Below are 19,789 nucleotides of genomic sequence, written 5' to 3'. Positions count from 1 at the left end.
AGATTCGATACTGTTTTACGTCACAACAAGATTAAACATCCTGAATAAGGACGTCCGGCAAAAACGGCGTAAACGGACCGAATTCGTTCCAACCTTACCTGTCTTGTTTGGTCCGGTTAACTATAGAGGACACTTTGAGCTCCCCGTCAATCTTTGGCCTCCCGTATTCCTCCAGTTTTACCTGCTGCTGAGAAAAAACACATATTTGATTCTTCATTTTTCATCTCGGTAAGACAAGCATGAACGCTTGGGGTTTATACATGTGCATCTACTATGTACATTATACACACAATTGACACCACATGGACAATTCCAATGGACCAATTCTAGGATGAGGTATGGAATCATTGAAGACGAAAGCACACACTCCCTGACTGTAACTCTGAAAGACCTCATTTCCCTCCGATCGAACGATAAAGCGATGTCTCTCTTTTTCGTCTTGTTTTTTTATTTTTTCGGCCCAGAGGCACATATGAAAATAAAGCGCTCACCTCCCAACTAAACTCTTCCTCCCACATGCTGGAACGGAGAAGAGGATACAGTCTTTTTTTTTTTGCATGGAAATCAAATCAGGGCTTAACATGGAAGTCCTCACAGCACTCGTACTCTGGAAGCTTGAAATGATTTATGAGAGCCAGCAATCTCGAGTGAGGAACATGAAGAAGCGAAGCCGGATGTTCCAGACAAGCCGAGAGATATGTAACGGCAATTTTGTGTATACGCAATAAAAATATGAGGTTCAGTAGCCAAAACGAACAGATGACATGGAGGAAAGATCAAAGAAACAGCAGCAAGAAGTGCAGTAATCTTGCTTTTGCCTAATATTGTTATAACTTGACTCAGAAATGTCCTACGGCATGAAACATCACTAAATATAACTGTACACGAATTATTATCGATTAGTTTCATCTGTTTTTTTTTTATCCCTTCAAAATCCCTACCTACATTCCAACATGGTTTCATTCCACCAAACATTCAGAGATATACAGTATAATAATATATATACTATATGGGCAAAAGTATTGGGACACAACATTTCCAGCCGTATCTGGTTCTTTCCTGAAATTGAAGGCACATAATTATATGTGTTTGGATGCATTATTTTCCCGTCACTTGAACTAGGAGAGCCGGACCTGCTCTAGCATGACAATGCTCCTGTGCACAAAGCCAGCTCCATGAAGATATGCTTTAGGTAGAGTAGAAGATCTTCAGTGGCCTGCTATAGAGCTCTAAACCCTATTGAAAACCTACGGGATGAATGTGAGCGCTGACTGCACTCCTGGCTAACACCCTTGTGTGAAGGAGCACACATCTCCACAAGCACACTCCAATATCTAGCGGACCATCTTCTGATATCGATCTACATGGCTTAGATCTATGAAGGTTTGCTCAATGGGTGTGTAATTTTAGTGTAACAATTTCACAGATCTGTGTCAAATCCTTCTTCTGTGGATTCTTACCAGATTTTCAATGGAACACTGAAATTCCCCGATTTTCTTCAAAGTCTCATTGTCCCTTTTCACCTCGTTGATGTACATGGCCAGGTCCTGCAAAGGCACACAGAAGTACAGAGAAGCACTCGGATATGACAAATATCAGTCTGACATTTCCCCCTGCGGAGGCTCTGTATCCTAATTCACTGCACAATATTTCTGATCGCTCTCTGTTACAGAGTGCAGTCGGCGTGTGGAACTGAACGTCCCCGCGGCTTCCTGCGTGAGTGACAGAGCGCTTGTATTGGTGTGAGGAATGATATGTAGATGTCGGTGTCAGTGCAGTTTCTACCTGCATGGCTTCCAGGGCCTCCTTCAGCTGCTGTCTTTCTGGCCGATCCATCGAGTGACTCACTAACTCCTGCAGGGCAGAGAGAACTCACACGCATGAGCTTCGGGAATTCTATTTACAATCCGCTCACGTTCTCATGGACTAGTGTTGTCTTTGAAAAGAGCGGCGGAAACAGCGTCAGTGAAACAACAGTGGATATCTCGAGTTTTTACACAAGTTCATGGACATTGATATGAACTAGGCTTTAAATATCCATATATATATTTATAATGTCTACATTACACCCATCCACACTTCCCATGTGGTCTTCCCTAAAGACTGAATGCTCAGGGTGGTGCAGGAAAACAGGAAATATTGGAACGATGAGTTCCAACACACACCCATGTTGTAATCGCACCAGCAGACATGACAGAATCACGACATCCTAACCAGTAATGACAGCGAAATTCCCTTTGCGCAGCACTACAACTGTCCTTTAAAAGGCTTTTACAGCGAACACTTGCTGCGCACCATTATACTGCTCCATTATGACTAAAGGCAAGGGGTTTAAATGTGCTCGCACTGGTTCCAAACAACTGCTGATGCCCCAAAGTCTCCAACTCCTAGTTCTGAAATGTCCCGTTACCCTGCAGTGAGTACAGCAAGTACACTCATATTTCAGCAACCGTTTTATTGACAATACTATAGAAATGAAACTTGGACTTACAGCAACAACCCTGTGCAGCTCTGGTGAACTCCATGTCCAGGAGGATTAAGGCAGTGCTACATGACAATAGTGCTCAAAAATATTGACACCTTGGACACAATTTTGACATGTTCATTTGGGGCGTCCTCACTTTTGTTGGCAGTTATTTGGACAATAATGGCTGTCAGTTGCGTTATTTTTTAGAGGACAGTAAAACTGTACTGCATCAGTAGGAGAATGCTGAGGATGAAGCTTCCAACTGATAAGTCTTTTTGTTTTTATTGTTTATGTTTCTATAATATGCAGGAATGCAAATAATTTTTTTCTCAAACAAAACAATTTTCAGATCACTACCTTCCCATCAGACACCAAGGCCTTCAAACATGGCTGCCTTGAATGCCAACTCCCAACACACCCTTATAGCAATCAGTCACACCTGTTTCCAATGACACGCTCATCCTGCTCACTGTTTCATTCGTTCAACTCTTTTTTCTGTGTTTCGTTTTCCTGGTTTTCGATCTTGGTTTCTCTGCTTTTCTGCCCATGTTATGTTGTTTGCTGACCCGCGCTTGATTTGCGTTTCCGCTACTTGGATTATGATGTGTATTCGTCTGCCTTCTTTAACATAAACATTGTCTCAATCTGTACCTCCGCCATCTTCCTCATCACATGACAGATATGTTTAAAATGATTTTAGCTGCCTCTCAATTCTTAAGTAAATGTACATAACGTTTAAATATTTAATAGATAAACAATTGATTATATTCTGGAATAAAAAATGAATATTCCAAACCGTGTGAATATTCAAATAGCCCCAAATCATGCGTATGATATTCCACTGACCTTGAGCAGTAGATGGTACTTGAGGACCCTCTGCATAGGAACGACCAGCAGATCCTGCAGTTTAAACTTGCCTTCCTGGACCTTCATGGTGCACTCCTGAGAAACATCAGCAACATCAGAAACGCAGTTATTCAGACTCATTCACCGCAAGCTCCTAGACATGCTAATTCTTTGATATAAACTATAAATCTCAGTGTCAATGTTCTGTAACTAAACACATTGAATGAGACAGAACCGTAAGCATAATGCTACTAGATCGATTTCGAGCCACTGATGAAATCTTTATAATCTTCCCCACTTCTCCCTCACACACACTCGTATCATGGTGATGTAATATCAGGGAATGTGATGCTACTCCAGGAGAATGAGGATGTTGATTCGAATCCACTATAACAGACTCTTTACAGCGGTGCAAATGTCTACAGACCCTTTATCTGGTAATAATCTGCATTTGGTAATTATACACATACATCAACTGTTTCATTTCCTCCACACAAAACACCTATATAACTGTCCAGACCTAATGGTCACCTCATATCCTCTGATCCGGGCTTTATCTCGCGGTGTATCAATGCGGCGCATACTGCAGTAATCTAGTGTGTGTTTCATGAATGAAAGAACCTGCACCGCAAAGACTGTAAGATTCTTATGCGCTTTTTCCAACATCCCATTCCACATCCATGTTTGCTCGTATAATAACCTCCACTCTTCTGGGAAGATAAATCTTAGAGTTTTAGTAAGGCCAGGTTAGTGAAAAGCAGATCTTCATGGAGTTTGCTTTGTGCACAGTGGTATCGTCATGCTGGAACAGGTTTGGGTCTCCTAGATAAGGTGAAAGGAAAATACCACATCCAAAGACATTCTGTACATCCTGGAAGAACCACTAGGACTAGAAAAGTGAGCTGTCCCAATCTTTTTGTTCATATAGTATAAAAAAGAGCTAAAGGAGTCAGTAGCAGTGAGGGGTGGAGAAGCTGAGGATCCTGCCGCGATATTCTCAATAATGTCAAATCGTATTGACGATTACGATATTATCGTAGACGATATATATCATCCACGCCTAGTTGGAGTACCTATAAATATCTCTATAAACTAGTAAGTTCATTATATAACTCATGCTGGATAATAAAAACCTGGACGGCTTCCAGCTATTAGACTTATCATACTAATGTTATAAATGCATCTGTGAAGCTTTATGCTAATTAGGCACAAGATGTTTATAATGCACTCGTTCAGCTCCACTAATTTATGAATAAAGTGAGCGAGATTGAAGGACGTGGCAACAAGGTGAGCCAGCTTACCTCCACTTTACACTTCACCTCCTCGCGCGTGGCGATCAGGTCGTCCAGCGTCTTCTGTGCGTGCTCCATGTGACTGCAGTACTGACCGTAGATCAGCAGCCTGGAAGGGACAATACGTCCAGTTAGTGATCGCATCCTGCTACCGATAATCATTTACACTTTTACATTTACATTCCTACAATAAATCAGCAATTGGATGCTTTTTCCGTGTTCGGTGGAGAAATTTGTGTGCACTGTGTTTGTTATGCGTGCTTTAATAAAGTACCGAGGTTAATTTCTAACGAATGCGCTGGAAATAAATGACTAGAACTGTCGGCTGAGATTCAGCAACTCTGATGATGCATGACACATCGGACGTGCCAGCAGGCTTTAAAACACGCATCACCAGAGGAGACGTCAACGAAAACATTCAGACACAACACAAATCTAAAGTTTTTTATCAACAGCGATAATTCAGTTTTCATGTAAGTGTGAGAATACAAAACACAAATAGCACAATACACTATATGGACAAAAGTATTGGGACACCTGACCTTTCCTGCCATATGTGGTTCTTCTCCAAACTGTTACCACAAAGCTGGAGGCGCACGATTGTAATGGGCATCTTTGGATGCAGTTTATTAAAATTTTACTTTTACTTGAACTAGGAGACCCAAACCTGTTTCAGCAAAACAATGCCCCTGTTGCACAAAGCCAACTCCATGAAGATATTATTGGGATGGTTTGGAGAAGAAGATCTCGAGTGCCCTGCTATAAAGCTCTGATCTGATCCCTACTGAACACCTTTGGTATGAATTGGAACATTGACTGCATCCCAGGCCTCCTCACGTCACCTACATCAGTACCTGACTAATTCACATTAAAAGAACTTAAAATATGTTTTAAAAGAACAGTGACTGTAACCGGGAGCAGTGAATAGAAGAATGCAAAACAGGATGGACAGTCTTGTAAAATGTCAGGGTTTAAAATACAAATAAAAGAGTTCACAGAGATAATACAGTGTAAAATCCTAATTGCTAAGATGAAGAACAATTCTCCACTGGGTGTCTACCCTCTCACTCAAAGAGAGAGATAGAGAGAGAGAGAGAGAGAGAGAGAGAGAGAGAGAGAGAGAGAGAGGTTCAGGATGGGCCTGGACTGAGCCTGGTAGAGGGGGTGATACTGTAGTTTTCCCCTGGCCGCTGTGCCGCCGTGCCCCTCGGCTAAGCAGGTGTGATTAAGGGTCGATGTGGAGCTAGAGAGACGGCCCGGCTCTGGTCGGCTCGGCTCCTCGTGGAGAACGTCTGATGAAGATTAATGTGAGCGCCGTTCAATTATGAGCCACAACACAGGCTCTGGAGCAATCGTGAAAACGCCGGGGCAGGTGTCACAAATTAGCTCTAATAACGAATGTCACGGGCGTAATTGAATATGAAGGTCTTTTTTATAAGGCAATTTTCCGATCAAATTTTATTAAATAAACTGTACTGCTGCAGGGACAGAGCGAGAGAGAGAGAGAGAGAGAGAGAGAGAGAGAGAGAAAGAGAGAAGGTAACGGGTAATAATGCTGTATTAATAATCCCCTCCTTTCCTCAATTCTTTGTTTATGTATATAAGGAATTAAATGGTGCAGTAAAAAGTGAAATGAAAGAGCGAGTCTGTGTGAATTATGACGGATAGAACGGGTCGCATTTGAAATTATCGAGCGCTGAGGGAGCGATACAGAAGACACGAAAAACTCACTGACACGCCAATCAAACCTACCGCTCCATATTGTGAATTTTAAACCGAATTTAATTGCTACTGTCTTTAAAAGTTTGACGTTTCAGCTGCTTTGTTTGTTGCACTGAAATTGGCTGCTGAATTTTGATTGGTCAGAAAGTTTCTATTACAATCCGGATAGTAGCTAAAAGTTTGTTGATTAAATGCTTATTGTTTCTGTAGTAAGAGTGGAGCATTATGCAAGAAGTTTAGCATTGTAACAAGGAGTCTCCAGTGTCAGCACTGCTAATAGCTGTAATGTAGGAAATAAGGAAAAGAAAAGAAAGAAAAAAGAAAGGTGCTTTATACTTGTCACATGTACAGTAGTTTACTTCTTTCTTTGCATATTTACACTTATAGCATTTAGCAGATGCCCTTATCCAGAGCTACTTACAACTGAGCAGGTGAAGGTTAAGGGCCTTGCTTAAGGGCCCAAGGGTGGCAACTTGGTGCTGCTGGTATTTGAACTCGTGACTTTTCGATCCAAAGCCCATTAACCACTGAGCTCCCACCTCCAAGTGATGTTAGGAAGCTGGGGTCACAGTGCAGGATGCAGCAGCCTGGAGCACAGAAGATTAAGGGCCTTGCTCAAGGGCTCAGGAGTGGCAGCTTGGTCGTGCTGGGATTTAAGTTGAACCATCTTGTATTTTGCTTGTATTACAAGCCTCATAGTTTCAGCACCTCATCTAGCACTAGACCAGTGTGTTTATGTTCTTGATAAATACTCCTCCATGAGGCGCTGTCTCGCATACACCAGCCAAGGGCCTGCTGTTAAATGAGTGCTATTATGACGGCTTAATGCTATCCTAACCCTGCGTTCTGTGACTATGATCGCGCTTTGGAGGGCCGTTAATCCAGCAACACAACCGACATGGCAGCGATCCAAAATATCCGTGCATTATGAGCATCTATTACAAGGGTAATGGAGACACGAATAACCGAATTAGCCGAATGACTGGGACAGATGCGGCGAGCAATCCCTGCATGCTCCGTCTCACTTTTTACACTCGGTCCTGGGGCACATGTCGAGGAATATATGAATATATGTCCAGGAACAGAACCCATAGTTGTACCGGATCACGCTGGAATGCACTTTAGCTGTCTGGGCTTTGTGTAATGTACGTGATTCATGGATATGTATCAGATTAAATGCAACAATAAGTGGTGCAGATCCTTTTAAACGAGCTTACAAGCTCTTATTCTGTGTTCACATGCAGAAAGCAAAACTCATTACACTGACTTAATGGGGATCGTTATAACTCTATGACTTGTGCTTATGTGTGGATTTAAAAATAAAGCGTCTCACATTCCATTACAAGGCTTCCTCATGCTGCTTAGTGACTTTTGGTAACATGGTTGACGTGAATACATCGTAACAATAGTTACCTTTAAATGTTTAACTCATGAAAACGACTATATGAAAATTAGAAGTCTGCCCAGTCCAGCATCATGTTACCACTTTTAAGTAGTGTCTGACTTTAAACAGACCAGATACTTCTCTTTTAAAGAAAAAAAACAACAACTCACTATTCACCCATTGTGTTCTACTACTAGAACTACTGCTACTTATTCTTGAGAGGTTCAATAAAAATCTATGAAAATCTGTTAAATCTACTACAGGGATCTCTAGTAGAGGTTGACTAAGCCTTCGGTTTTGCTGATTAATAGGCACCGATATTTGGTTGCCGGAACTTTTAGCAAAAATCCATACCGATAGTTTTTCCGGGTTGTGTTCCTAGCTGGAGCGGCCGAAAAGGTCTGCTGCATTTTTACAAGAGCAGCCTCCAGAGGGAAATCACTGCCGCACATGCTGGTTGTTTGTACACATGAGACTGCATGCTGCAGGAGGAGCACTATATTATGTTTATTATTTATAATTCATTTTGCGAAATCAGTTGTTCCTTTTTATTTATAGAGGGTAACTGAGTCTTTTTCCATTGTTTACTACACATGCAGAAACGATTATGTTTCTTTATGTACTTTTTTACTGCCTATTGACCGTACACACTTTCTAATTACTGTTCTGAACAGCTCACTCACTGGGGGCTTTCAATGAATCTGGATCACCATTGGACGATTGACTCGTCTAAACTCTCACAGCCCAACTATGATTATTTGTCTGACACTGGAAATCAGCTTTTTGTATCGAGCAAACCGAATACATACACCTGGCTTCGGTCAATAGCAGCGCCAGACGCGTCCATCTGCAGAACGATTGACATATCTGAAGGTGATGAAATGATGCGTCGATGTGTGATTTTGCCTTCGTGTTCACTCTGAATGCTTAGACAGCGTTTTTTGACACGTACAAAGGGCAAAAGAGTTCAAGAGTATTCACGCTTTCATTAAACTGTACAGAAGTCTGACAGTTTAAAGCCAGATTTGTGAAAAAGAAGTGGTTGTTGGGAAACCAACGGTGCTTCGATATGAATATTCCTTTGGGCTGAGAACCTTTGCCATTGCTGCCTAAACAAAGACTTTTTAAATTTCCCTTCTGGTGGGCTTGCTGGTTTTCTCATTACAGAAGGTGGTCATGCATGCTGTTTCAAAGCAAACGCAATCTCGCTGTTAATACTACCTCGGTTAACCCACTGTACTGTGCTTGAGACCCTCAATAGGCTGAGAGTGTTGTAACAGGTTATTTGAGCTCAGCTTCAATCCAGCAGCTATTGACCATCCTGCTCCTCTATCACGAACAAATTAGTTTTACAATTAGCCTCTTAAATACGTCGACTCGTGGTGTAACTCGCATTTAAATCATTCTTGACCTTTGGGAACAATCCGATCGGAAATACTTTACTGTTTTTTTTTCCCACATCCACTCCACTGTTCTTTTTTTCTGCACTGGAAAACATTGCGCTTTTTTTCCCTCCCCTATGCCCTTCAACGCTTCAGCATCCTAAAAAAAGCTCCGCGTTCCTTTTATTCCGGTGAATGCGATCGCTGCCGAAAGGTCAGCGGGACTTACAAGTGGAGATAACAAAATTAATTAAAGTCAGCCAGGCCTACGGAGGGAGGTGTGGAGCACGGCGGACGGACAGAATTCCCAGGCCGCTTCCTTCATTGTAGCGGGATGAAGGAATGGAAGTGCACGCTTCATAATGAGAACGAGAAACGTGTCAATCGCCAGGAGAGTGGAAAAGACCAGCGATGTTCTAATGAAAGGAATAATTTGCCAAAAATACTCTGTATGGCATTATGCCTAATGTCACAGAATGTTAATATGGGCATTTGTGTCTGTTCTTTCTTTCTAGCACGCCACATTTTCCCTCTTGTCGAAGTGCCAGAGTCGAGGTGAAGACTCGTGCTGCTGAGGCCAGAGTTTAACATGAAGCTTTAACATGGACATGAGCTTTCATGCTTCACATGGTCAGTTCCAGAAAGTGCCAGATCATCGACATAAATACATTTTACAGCCTGGTACATATTTTAGTAGTGTAATAGGCCTGTAATAGTGCATTGTCAGAGATGGACTGCAACAAACCAGTGGTGGACGAAGAATACAAATCATGTTCTTGAGTTAAAGTAGAGATACACTCAGTAAAATACTCCAGGAAATGTAAAAATGCTCCCTTTAAACATTCACTTGAGTATTTGCCTTCATATGTACTTACGTTACTAATGATTTATTATGTCTATAATGTTCCTATTATCATTTTTGCCACAAGGCTCTCTGCTTAATCAACTCAGTTTATGTGAAAAGACTCTGTTACTCTTAACACAATAATCTATTAATAGAATGACATTATTGCGTTAAACACTGATTGATATCTAATACAATTATCATGAGGCCAAAATCGTATTTTCAACTACTTGCGAAAAAGCTGCTTAAGTACAGTAACGAATTGCATTTACTTTCTTACTGTCCACCACTGAAACACACACACCTACATGCACGTACAAGCGCAGGAAGAGCGAAAGAATGAATACCTTTGAATGAGAAAGTACAATGTTTGGGTGCCTTCCTAGGGCACAGTATCAGTACGTCTCGATCAGATCACAGGCTTGGAGTCGAGATTAAAAAAGAGTGGAGGCGAAAAAGGCGGTGCTGCCATGCCAGCTTCACACAAAGCAGCCCTCGGGGTTCAGCAAAGAGTCCACTAATGAGCCGATTACCTACCTACCCACACACACACACACACACATATATATAAAAGAGTAGAGCTACTTATTCTTCAGCTAGACCTTTCTAAAGACCTAAACTGATTTCTATCAGCAGATTCATATAGGCTCATGCAAGAGTACATGCGCAAGCTCGTTCTTCTAAGCAAAGCGGTCAGAAAAAGAAAAAGGCGTGGGCTGGATGTGAGGGAACGTTCCCGTAGTGCTGCTGTCAGCCTGCACAGTCATTAAGAGAGCCGAACCCGTGATTATCGCTGCCTACACCCCAGCATGGTGGCGAGCACGACTCGGCATCGCTATGCAAATCCGGCCTGTGCCCTGCAGCTGCACCCTTCGACAGACACCGATTCCCAACTCTCCAGACACCCTCTCATCGTTTGGAACAACTGAGGAACATTTCGTTCCGTTCCAGGGTTTACATCTCAGACCTAGCGGATATAAAATTGAAAGGTATGTGGAGAAAGTAAAAAAAAATAAAGGAGAAAAAAAAAAGACTGGAGCAAAAATAAAGGATCTCAGTTCAGGAACGGCAGAAAACAGCTGGAAAGGTTACGAGAAGAGAATAAGTAATAATGTCTTTTGGATTGCATGCGGCGTGAGTCCGTTCAGCAGCTGGTGGAACAGTGCGAGCGAAACGGCTCTTCGCCAGCGGCTATTACTCTTGTCGATGATCTAATCTCACTTCCTGCTGGGGTTTTATCTTGCAGTTGAGCTCAACGTGCAGTAATGAGGAAAATTTATATGACTGAGATACAACCACTTCAAATCGGACAAGAGTTCAGTTTGTACAGACAACTGTGTGTGTGTTCTATTTCTGTTTGATGTTATATTAGCAGAGGTGTAAAGTAATTAATTACTTTCTTCACGTAACTGTAATTGAGTAACTTTTATTGAGTCTACTTTTAAAAATCTGTCATTTTTCTTTTACTTAAGTTTGTTTTGTACTTGAATACATTTTAATTCATATACATTACTGAGTAAAAAAATTAATGAAAATGGTGAAATGGTGTCGAATCTGACGTTCTTAAATGCGTGCGCTCGCTGTCTGAAATCGAATTGTCAAATTACATTATAACAGAAGATTTTTTTACATCAGACTCTTCATGGACTTTTTACTGTTATTGCACTTTAATCTGTGAAGGTGTTTCTTCAATTAAAAACAACTAGTTTGAGATTTATATCTAGTCCTTTTTAAACTACAATAGAAGTCTGTAAATTTTACTCTTTACATTTGAAATGAGTTACTTTTAACTTTTACTTCAGTAGATTTTTAAACCAGTAACTTTACTTATACTTAAGTAAGATTTCATTGAAGTAACAGTACTTTTAATTGAGTAGAATATTTAAATTCTCTTTCCACCTCTGTATATAAGAGGTGTGTTTCAGGATAATATAGTAAGGAAAAATTGTTTAGGAGGGCAAAGTCGTGACATACATCCAGTACGCCCCTTAAATGTAATGTTTGAGTGTCCACTTTAACACTAAACCAGTCAAATAACAATATAAAGACCGACTCCGACCTGTTTCATAACCCCACCCTATAGAGTTCAATTTCACCATTCTACTAAACAAAAATTCCTTTTGCACTAAAGTTTTTATACTATATTACACTACGCTCTCAAATTCTCTAATCTGATTGGCCAGAAGGTGCTGCAGTTGTTGATTCCTTTTCTAGAACAGAAGCTCTGTTTTTCGCTTGAGATTTACTCCGAATCCCAACTTAAAATAAATGCATTCTTTTGACTATATTATCGTTTCTATAGCAACAGCTCGTTTGCGGGGCCTCGTATATCGTACACGCGACAGATGGATTAAAAAAACATTTTGTACCCAAGCTTGTCGTGAGAAGTCAGCCGAGGTGACGACTGTTATATAATCTTCAATTAAAAATAAAAAAGAGCTGTGATTTAACATATATGAAACTATTTTGTGTAAAAAAAGATCCTCTGGTGCAGGAGTACGCAAATTTGAGACACAACACCGGTTTGTTTAGTCTGCTGCAACGTCACAACAGGTTGTGCAAAAACTACTCTCATCTCACCGCATCCTACTGCAAATAAATTGGACTTTAAGCTTCCTCTAGGCTCTTTAATACACCTGGGACCTGAAGGAGCAAGCTCTAAACCTGTGAAGGATTTGTCAAGTGCATGTTCAGTCAGTGTCTCAGACTAACAGCACTGCAATAACACTGTGCATGTGCTGAACACAGCAGGATGAGGCTCGGGAAAAACCGCCGCAGGTAAAAAGCGGCTCTTCATAAAGGCTGATGACACAGAGCGGCTAGTGAAGCATGCTTAGAATTAGCTGATGGTTATCTTCAAGCTTCGCCGTTCACAATGCCTCTGAAGGGATCTGCAAAACCGATTCAGCAGAAGTTACGGGCCGGTGATCAGAAGCCACGCTCTGGGGCCGTGGTTTCACTAAAGCCATACGCACATGCACAAAACCGTGTTCAGGCACTAGGATGAAGATAACACTCTTATCTATGTCCGTTTTCATGTGGCACTGCTTCCGTTTCCTGCTGTACTCCCACACACACACACACACACACACACACACACACACACACACACACACACACACACACACAAAGTCAGGTCTTACTGACCTCTCTTTAAATTCCAGGAAGATCCTTCCAAGTCCGGTGCCTCCGAGCATCATGTTCTGGTCGATGGCCTTCATCAAAGCACCGTGGACTCTAATGATATCCTACAAAACGTTAAATTATCAGCACAATTGGTTTAAAAAGCATTCATTGGTAACTCATTTACATTCACGACCAGTGGCAGAAGCTCTTGCAGAACGATTTGCATTTAAGATGCCTTTTTTTCTTTTTTTTACATCGGAACAACAGAGGGTTAAGGGCTTTGCTCATGGGCCAAGCAGTGGAAGCTTAGTGGTGCTGGGATTTAACCTTCCAATCAGGAGTCCATTGTCTTAAAAACTGAGATACCACTTCCTATAACACCCCATACCACTGACCTTCCACTTCTATACCATTCCCATACCTCTGACCTATCACTTCCATACCATTCCCATACCACTGACCTACCACTTCCATACCATTCCCATACCTCTGACCTACCACTTTCTATACCATTTTCATACCACTCAGCTACCCATACAATTCACATACCACTGACCTACCACTTCCCATAACATTCCTGTACCATTGACCTAACACTTCCATACCATTCCCATGTTATTAAACTACCTCTTCCCATTTTAATGGTTAATCTCGATTTTTTTACTTCCTGACAATTCTTTGTTTTTTTGCTTTTTGGTTTGTTTTATTTGAGAAATTAAAGACGAAAGCGAGTCTAAAAAAGTGGATTCAGATTTATTTCAGACTGAGTAGCAGGTGGGTAAGCATATAAAAATTGTAGAAATGTAATTTTTTTATCTAAATTATCGTCGTATTCACACACACGCTACAGGTAGAGCAAGAAATCGGTTTGAAAAGCACTTCTGTGTAAAACCCTTTACACGACTGAGAATTTGTTACTGTACATGGCTCTAAATGGTGCTGAAACATGTTTCTCATTTAAAAGAATCTCAACTAGAAGTAAAGTGCTACACTTGCAACACTTTTTCCGATCTTGTAGCCATTTCAGCTCGGCCCAGAGAACTGATTCCTAGTCAAACTATGGTGTGGTCCTCATCGTGTGTGAAATCTATCTGCCCTCTGCACCACATACCGTGAAATGCGATTGGTTAAACGTGTCGAGTTACTTCAGGGAACAAAATCTTTAACGTGAGCTCGGAATCAGTGCAGAGTTTGCATCACATACATTCGAACAACTGGTATCGGGTGTATGCCCAACTCGCTATGGCGTGTATCTTGATCATGGTGTTCGTTGTGAAAAATTCCTCCAAGGTTTTCTCCCAAGGACATTTTTTTGGAACAGACTGTTTTCACCACCACTGGCAATCAAACCGTTTTTTTTTTGTGCAAAACCTGTTTATCATTATCTACAATTCGGTCACATTTAACATCCCAAACCTCAATACACATACACACACACACACACACACACACACACACACACACACACATATATATATATGATGTAATACAGAACAAAATCTGACTCACCTCTAGATTCACAAATATGGCCTTCATCTCCTGTGGAGTTAGGACATACTTCAGGGGGACCATGTAACTCTGTGGGAACAGACAGGACACCATTACACTCTTTATCTACAGTATAAACACACTCCCATCGTTTCTCACACATCGATGATTAGAAGCACTGCTCGTTACGTTCAACAAACAGCTGCAGTAATTCAACTCCTGTCCTGTTGTGCTATTCACGAAGATAAAGTCGTAAACATCCTCCCGCGGCGTTCGCATTTAGGTCTCGCGCCCCCCTGCTGATCGAGGCGCGTAACCGAGTTTAAAGAGAAGAAAGAAACGTTAGATATAGATTTTTCTGAACAGCGTGGAACCTGAAAAGAAATTAGCACAACGAAATCATTTATTTCAGCTGAAAGGTAATGAGGAGTTTTAGCGTGTAGGAGTTGATCCGCAAAATGAATCAAATGATCATCTGGAATTGATGCTTATCCAATTGAAGTTGCTTTGCTGAAGCAAAATAAAGTGGAAAGTCTTCGATTACTTATCAGGATCGAAGCTTGAACGAGGAAAAGCTATTTTACTGCACCGGTTTCAACCTGGTGAGAAGAAAAACATGGTACGTTTGTGCAGAATGGAGCTTAAAAAAAAAAAAAAATAAACAAAAAACACTTGATATGATCATTTTCTCCCAATAAGCTTTTATGCAGCCTGTTACGATAATGTAAATAAAAATGGGAAAAGAAAGAATAATAAATATTTTTAAAGGTATATTCTGTTCAAATATGTTTTAATTATGTAAATGTATATAATCACAGCCTTACTAATCTGTACATAAGTAAATATTGTACAATGCCACCAATGCACTTCTGCTGTATTTCGTTGCCTTGTACCGTAACATGTGCAAAGTCAATCAAATTTAATCTAATCAAATCTTTTCTAATCTAATCTAATCTCGTTTATTACAAATAGGTGTCATAAAAAAGTATTTCTTTTATACATAATCACCGTTTCCCTTTAGGTTTTTTTAGTGTCCAAATTCCTCTAGAAAATTCTTCTTCGCTCGTTTGTGTCTTATGTTCCTATTTGGCTCCCAAAATGTCATGACAGAATCATAAAGAAACAACACGTGTTCAGTCAGAACCCTATTTTATGGAATATATAAATGAGGGAAATGCAACTAAAAATTGAGAAATATGCAAATGATCAAAGTACAAAATAGTAAGATTTTTGGACGTGAACTTGCTCTTGCTGGCATCGGTGGTCTTGTGCCGTCGCTGTTTGAGATATTCCTCATGAAAGCTCTTAAAACCTGCTGACTGACTGCAATAAAGCTGTTTTTACTCCTTTCTAATCCACGATGTGAAAGCTTCTTCATTTTGATAAAATTATATTTTGATGTCATGTGACAGCAAAGACAATTCCATAATTTTTTTGTTGGGTAAACTAACTTGCTACTACGTTCCTACTATGTTATTAGTTGGAATTGGAACTTTAATAGTATTGATGTAATGACTGGCCTAAACTAAATCAACAATAAAAATAAAAAGCTTACTTGATAACTCTAAATATTTGAAAAAATAATTGACTATTTAATTTAATATTTGTAAATTATATCCCAACTAAAGACACAAGAAAAAGAAGTGTGAGACACCACCCCCATAAAAAAAAAAAAAAAAGAAACATCAGGGCAGGAACAACAACAAAAAAAATTGGACCTCATAAATAAAAATGTAAATGGTTAAATGTGTTGCCTTGGCCCTTGTGTAGAATGAAAGAGAGAAAGAAAGGGAGTGGAATGAGAGAAGGCTGTGGATATTAGGCTGTATATAAAAACAATGCTTGGAGGACTCGCTCAGGCCCTCGGCCAATACTATCGATCTGCTGAGACAACATCTGTATCGTCTAATTAAGCTATAAAAGGAGGAGTGAAAGAGTTCTCTCTCTCTCTCTCTCTCTCTCTTTCTTTTTATCTTGTTCCCTGTATCCTTCCATCTTTCTCCCCCACACAAAGTTTTTTTTTCTTTCCAAACCCACACTGTTTTTTCTTTGCCTGTTTTCCATTCTTTCCTTGTGTCTCTTCCTCGTGTGTGGATTTTGCACTGAACTCGATGAGCTCATAAACCCCGCCCTCTCCAGAACATCACCATAAGCGTGGACCTTGTCCAGTAAAAAAACTCTTTTTTTGAGCAAAAAGTGATTTTTCATTAAAAGTGTCCTTGGAATGCATATGCTGTTTGAGCAAAAGTTTGTGGACACCTGGCCGAATGATTCATCAAATCCCAAATCGCTTATTTTTTGTTATAATACCCTCCACTCTTCTGGGAAGATGTTCTACTAGATGTTGGAATGTGCTTATGTGAGATTCTTTCACAGCTACAAGAGCTTTAGTAAAGTCAGGTACTGATTTAGGTGGAGGAGGTGGAGGTGAGGAGTCACAAAGGTGATGAATATGGTTGAGTTCAGATCTCTATAGCAGGAAATCTTCCACTCCGACCCATATACACTTCACAGAGCTGGCTTTGGGCACTTTGGGTCATGCTGGAACAGGTTTGGGTCTCCTAGTTTTCAAGTAAAGGAAAGATTTGATGCATCCAAAGACTGTGTACAACTGTGTGCTTCCAAATTTCTTTGGGGAAAGAATCACATATGGCTGGAAAAGCAGGTTGTCCCAATACTTTTGGTCATGTAGTGTGGGTTATAATGTAAAAAAAAAAAAGGAGAAAGTGTCTCCACTCCCCTGCTCCATCCTCACCTTTTCAATGTCCTCCAGCGTCTTGTAGTACTTTGCTTCGGTCTCCTGGATCTCCACCAAGCAGCAGTTCCTCTTGTCGTCCTCCGTCATTCCCATTTTCTGTGATGGGAGAAAACAAGCACAGACACACAAAACACTGTAGGACATTCTGAATTTAAAAAAAATAAAGCAAGACGTTTTCTGAATTCCTGGTGTAAGCTAAAGGGAACTACGACAGTCAGGAAAAAGCAGACCATACGCAGAAAGAGGAAAAAACGGAAACAAAGCGGGACGAGAAATATATCACAGGGACATCAAACTAATACAGATGGATCACATTGGACAGGGAATAAGGTTGGGGATCCACAGCACACTTTGGGAAAAAGGAGGGGTTCATTCACAGCTTTATGTGTTCTAGAATGCCTTTTATTTTTTATTTCTCCTTCCATTTACCCAACAGAATGGACCATTTGCAATGCTAATGATTTAGCTCTGTAGAAAAGCTTCAGTTTTGCTCATCAGAACATCTGGAGCTTCAATCACAACACCTATTATTCATTTCCACAAATGTCCCAAAAAAAGCCAGAGCACGACAGAAGATAAAAGAATAAAGGACTTGGGTCTTCAGCGTTGCCTGAATCGGACGGACTCCTGATCTCAGGGTTGTTTTTAAGAGTTTTATCAGGACATCTGAACATCTGCAAGTTGCATTGAACATTTGTGTTGCATCATAACGTTCGTGTCATCCATGCTGGAAGCAGTTGGGGAGGAGATTAGAGATGTTTTCGGATTCAAACAGCTGCAGATTCACACATGCTCGGTCTAGGGAAACACAGTGGTGCTTTTTTTCTTTTTTGGACTCGCGTGTGTCCTCCCCGAGCCATCTTTTCTTCACCTTCAATATCATCTCTCTCTCTCTCTCTCTCTCTCTCTCTCTCTCTTTCTATTCAATTCAATAATTTCTTTTGTATAGCACTTTTAACAATGAACATTGGCTCAAAGCAGCTTTACAGAGTTAAGCAAATATTAGTAATAAAATATTCTACTCTAGTAAAAGCACTTCTACTGCACTGGCATTTTACATAAATTTAATAGTGTAAAGATTTACAAAAAATTGTGAAATAAAAATTTACTCAGAGTAAAATTTCTGAGTTACATTTATAACAGTGGGGGGCAGTGAAGGGGGGCTTCTAGTGTATTTCAAACAGAAGAAGTAGGTACACTATATTGCCAAAAGTTTGTGGACACCAGGTCATAAGTACGGTATGTGCTTTTCGAGCATCACGTTCCACATTCAGTCACAATTTGCTCTTATGATTCCATCCACTCTTCTGGGAAGATGTTCCACTAGATTTTGAAGTGTGCTTGTGGAGATTTGTATGAGATTCATTCAGCCACAAGGTAAAGTCATGTACTGATGTAGGTAAGAAGGTGAGGAGGCCTGGAGTGCAGTCGGCATTCAGATTCATCCCAAAGGTGTTTAGTAGGTTTGAGGGTCAGAGCTCTGTGGAAGGAGATCTTCCATCTCTTCAATCTGCTCACCTGCATTATTTGTATTTATTTATTTATCACTCAGTAACGGATATGTTTTAACATGTAGTTAAGTACAATATTTTTTTTTTACAAAACATTCTTAAGTAAGAGGAAAATTACAGATTCTATAAACTACTTAAAAAAGTAGAAGTACACAAAAAACCTACTTAATGCGAGGGAATGTCATTCGTCATTTTCCACCTCTCAAAAAAAAAAAATCATAAATAGTTCTTTATAATTGTAGGTGTGTGCAAGCAAACAAGTGGCACTGTGGCAAGGAAAATCTCCCTGAGATAATATGAGGAAGAAACCTTGAGAGAAACCAGTCCTCATCCTCAACACCCGAATGTCTAATCATTATGTCTCGTCATTGTTAATGGAGGGGCAGTGATGTGATGGCCGCTTTAATTCAGTAGACTGTTGATATGAATTACTATTAAGTATTTATTATTACAAAGTCATTCATTTCTCTCTCCCTCCCTTACAGGAGGACTTTTCTCTCATCTTGTTGGATTCATCATCCCCAGCTCTTGTTCCAACTTCCCGAATCAACCATGAGAGGAAATATGGTTCACTACTGGTTCACTATGATTATGTTCTAGTTTGTGCTTGTTATCTTTACATTCCTGGTGGTGTTTTGAAGTTATTAAAGGATCTGAAAGGTCAAAAAGGTTTGCATCGGAGGAGCCATTTGCTCGTCCCTGCTAACTTTAAATTAAGTGCTCCACAATCATTAATAAAGCGCTAATAATGGCAGAATTATTTGTATATACTCTACATGATAAAGTCTCCACAAACGATGTTCTCCGTTACTGGAGTTTGAACCTCCACAGATTATCATTCTGTGAAATGAAAGCTTGAGGTTGAACCGTTTTTGTTCCCATCACCGTAAATGCATCGGGGTTCACTACATGCACAATAAGGCCAATGTTTTGTGGACACCTGACCATAAAATTGCCCATTTGCTCATT

At 40.4% G+C, this 19,789-nt stretch overlaps 1 protein-coding gene across 1 annotated transcript in view; it reads right to left on the bottom strand.

Annotated features, from left to right (window-relative positions):
• vav2 (vav 2 guanine nucleotide exchange factor) overlaps window positions 1–19,789 on the bottom strand; it is a 154,264-nt gene that overhangs the window by 12,391 nt on the left and 122,084 nt on the right. Inside the window, exons 8-15 of the mRNA XM_046868261.1 lie at window positions 17,307–17,405; window positions 14,573–14,641; window positions 13,085–13,185; window positions 4,615–4,714; window positions 3,314–3,409; window positions 1,786–1,854; window positions 1,461–1,547; window positions 99–184 (exon numbers count right to left, since the gene is read on the bottom strand). Coding sequence (XP_046724217.1) covers window positions 99–184; window positions 1,461–1,547; window positions 1,786–1,854; window positions 3,314–3,409; window positions 4,615–4,714; window positions 13,085–13,185; window positions 14,573–14,641; window positions 17,307–17,405 — 707 coding nt within the window. The remainder of the gene's footprint in view (window positions 1–98; window positions 185–1,460; window positions 1,548–1,785; window positions 1,855–3,313; window positions 3,410–4,614; window positions 4,715–13,084; window positions 13,186–14,572; window positions 14,642–17,306; window positions 17,406–19,789) is intronic.

The sequence above is a fragment of the Silurus meridionalis genome, chromosome 15 (genome assembly GCF_014805685.1).
Source record: "Silurus meridionalis isolate SWU-2019-XX chromosome 15, ASM1480568v1, whole genome shotgun sequence".
In the NCBI taxonomy this organism is placed as follows: Eukaryota; Metazoa; Chordata; class Actinopteri; order Siluriformes; family Siluridae; genus Silurus; species Silurus meridionalis.
Note: the sequence above shows the minus strand (reverse complement) of the source record. Positions and strands in the feature narration are given on the sequence as shown.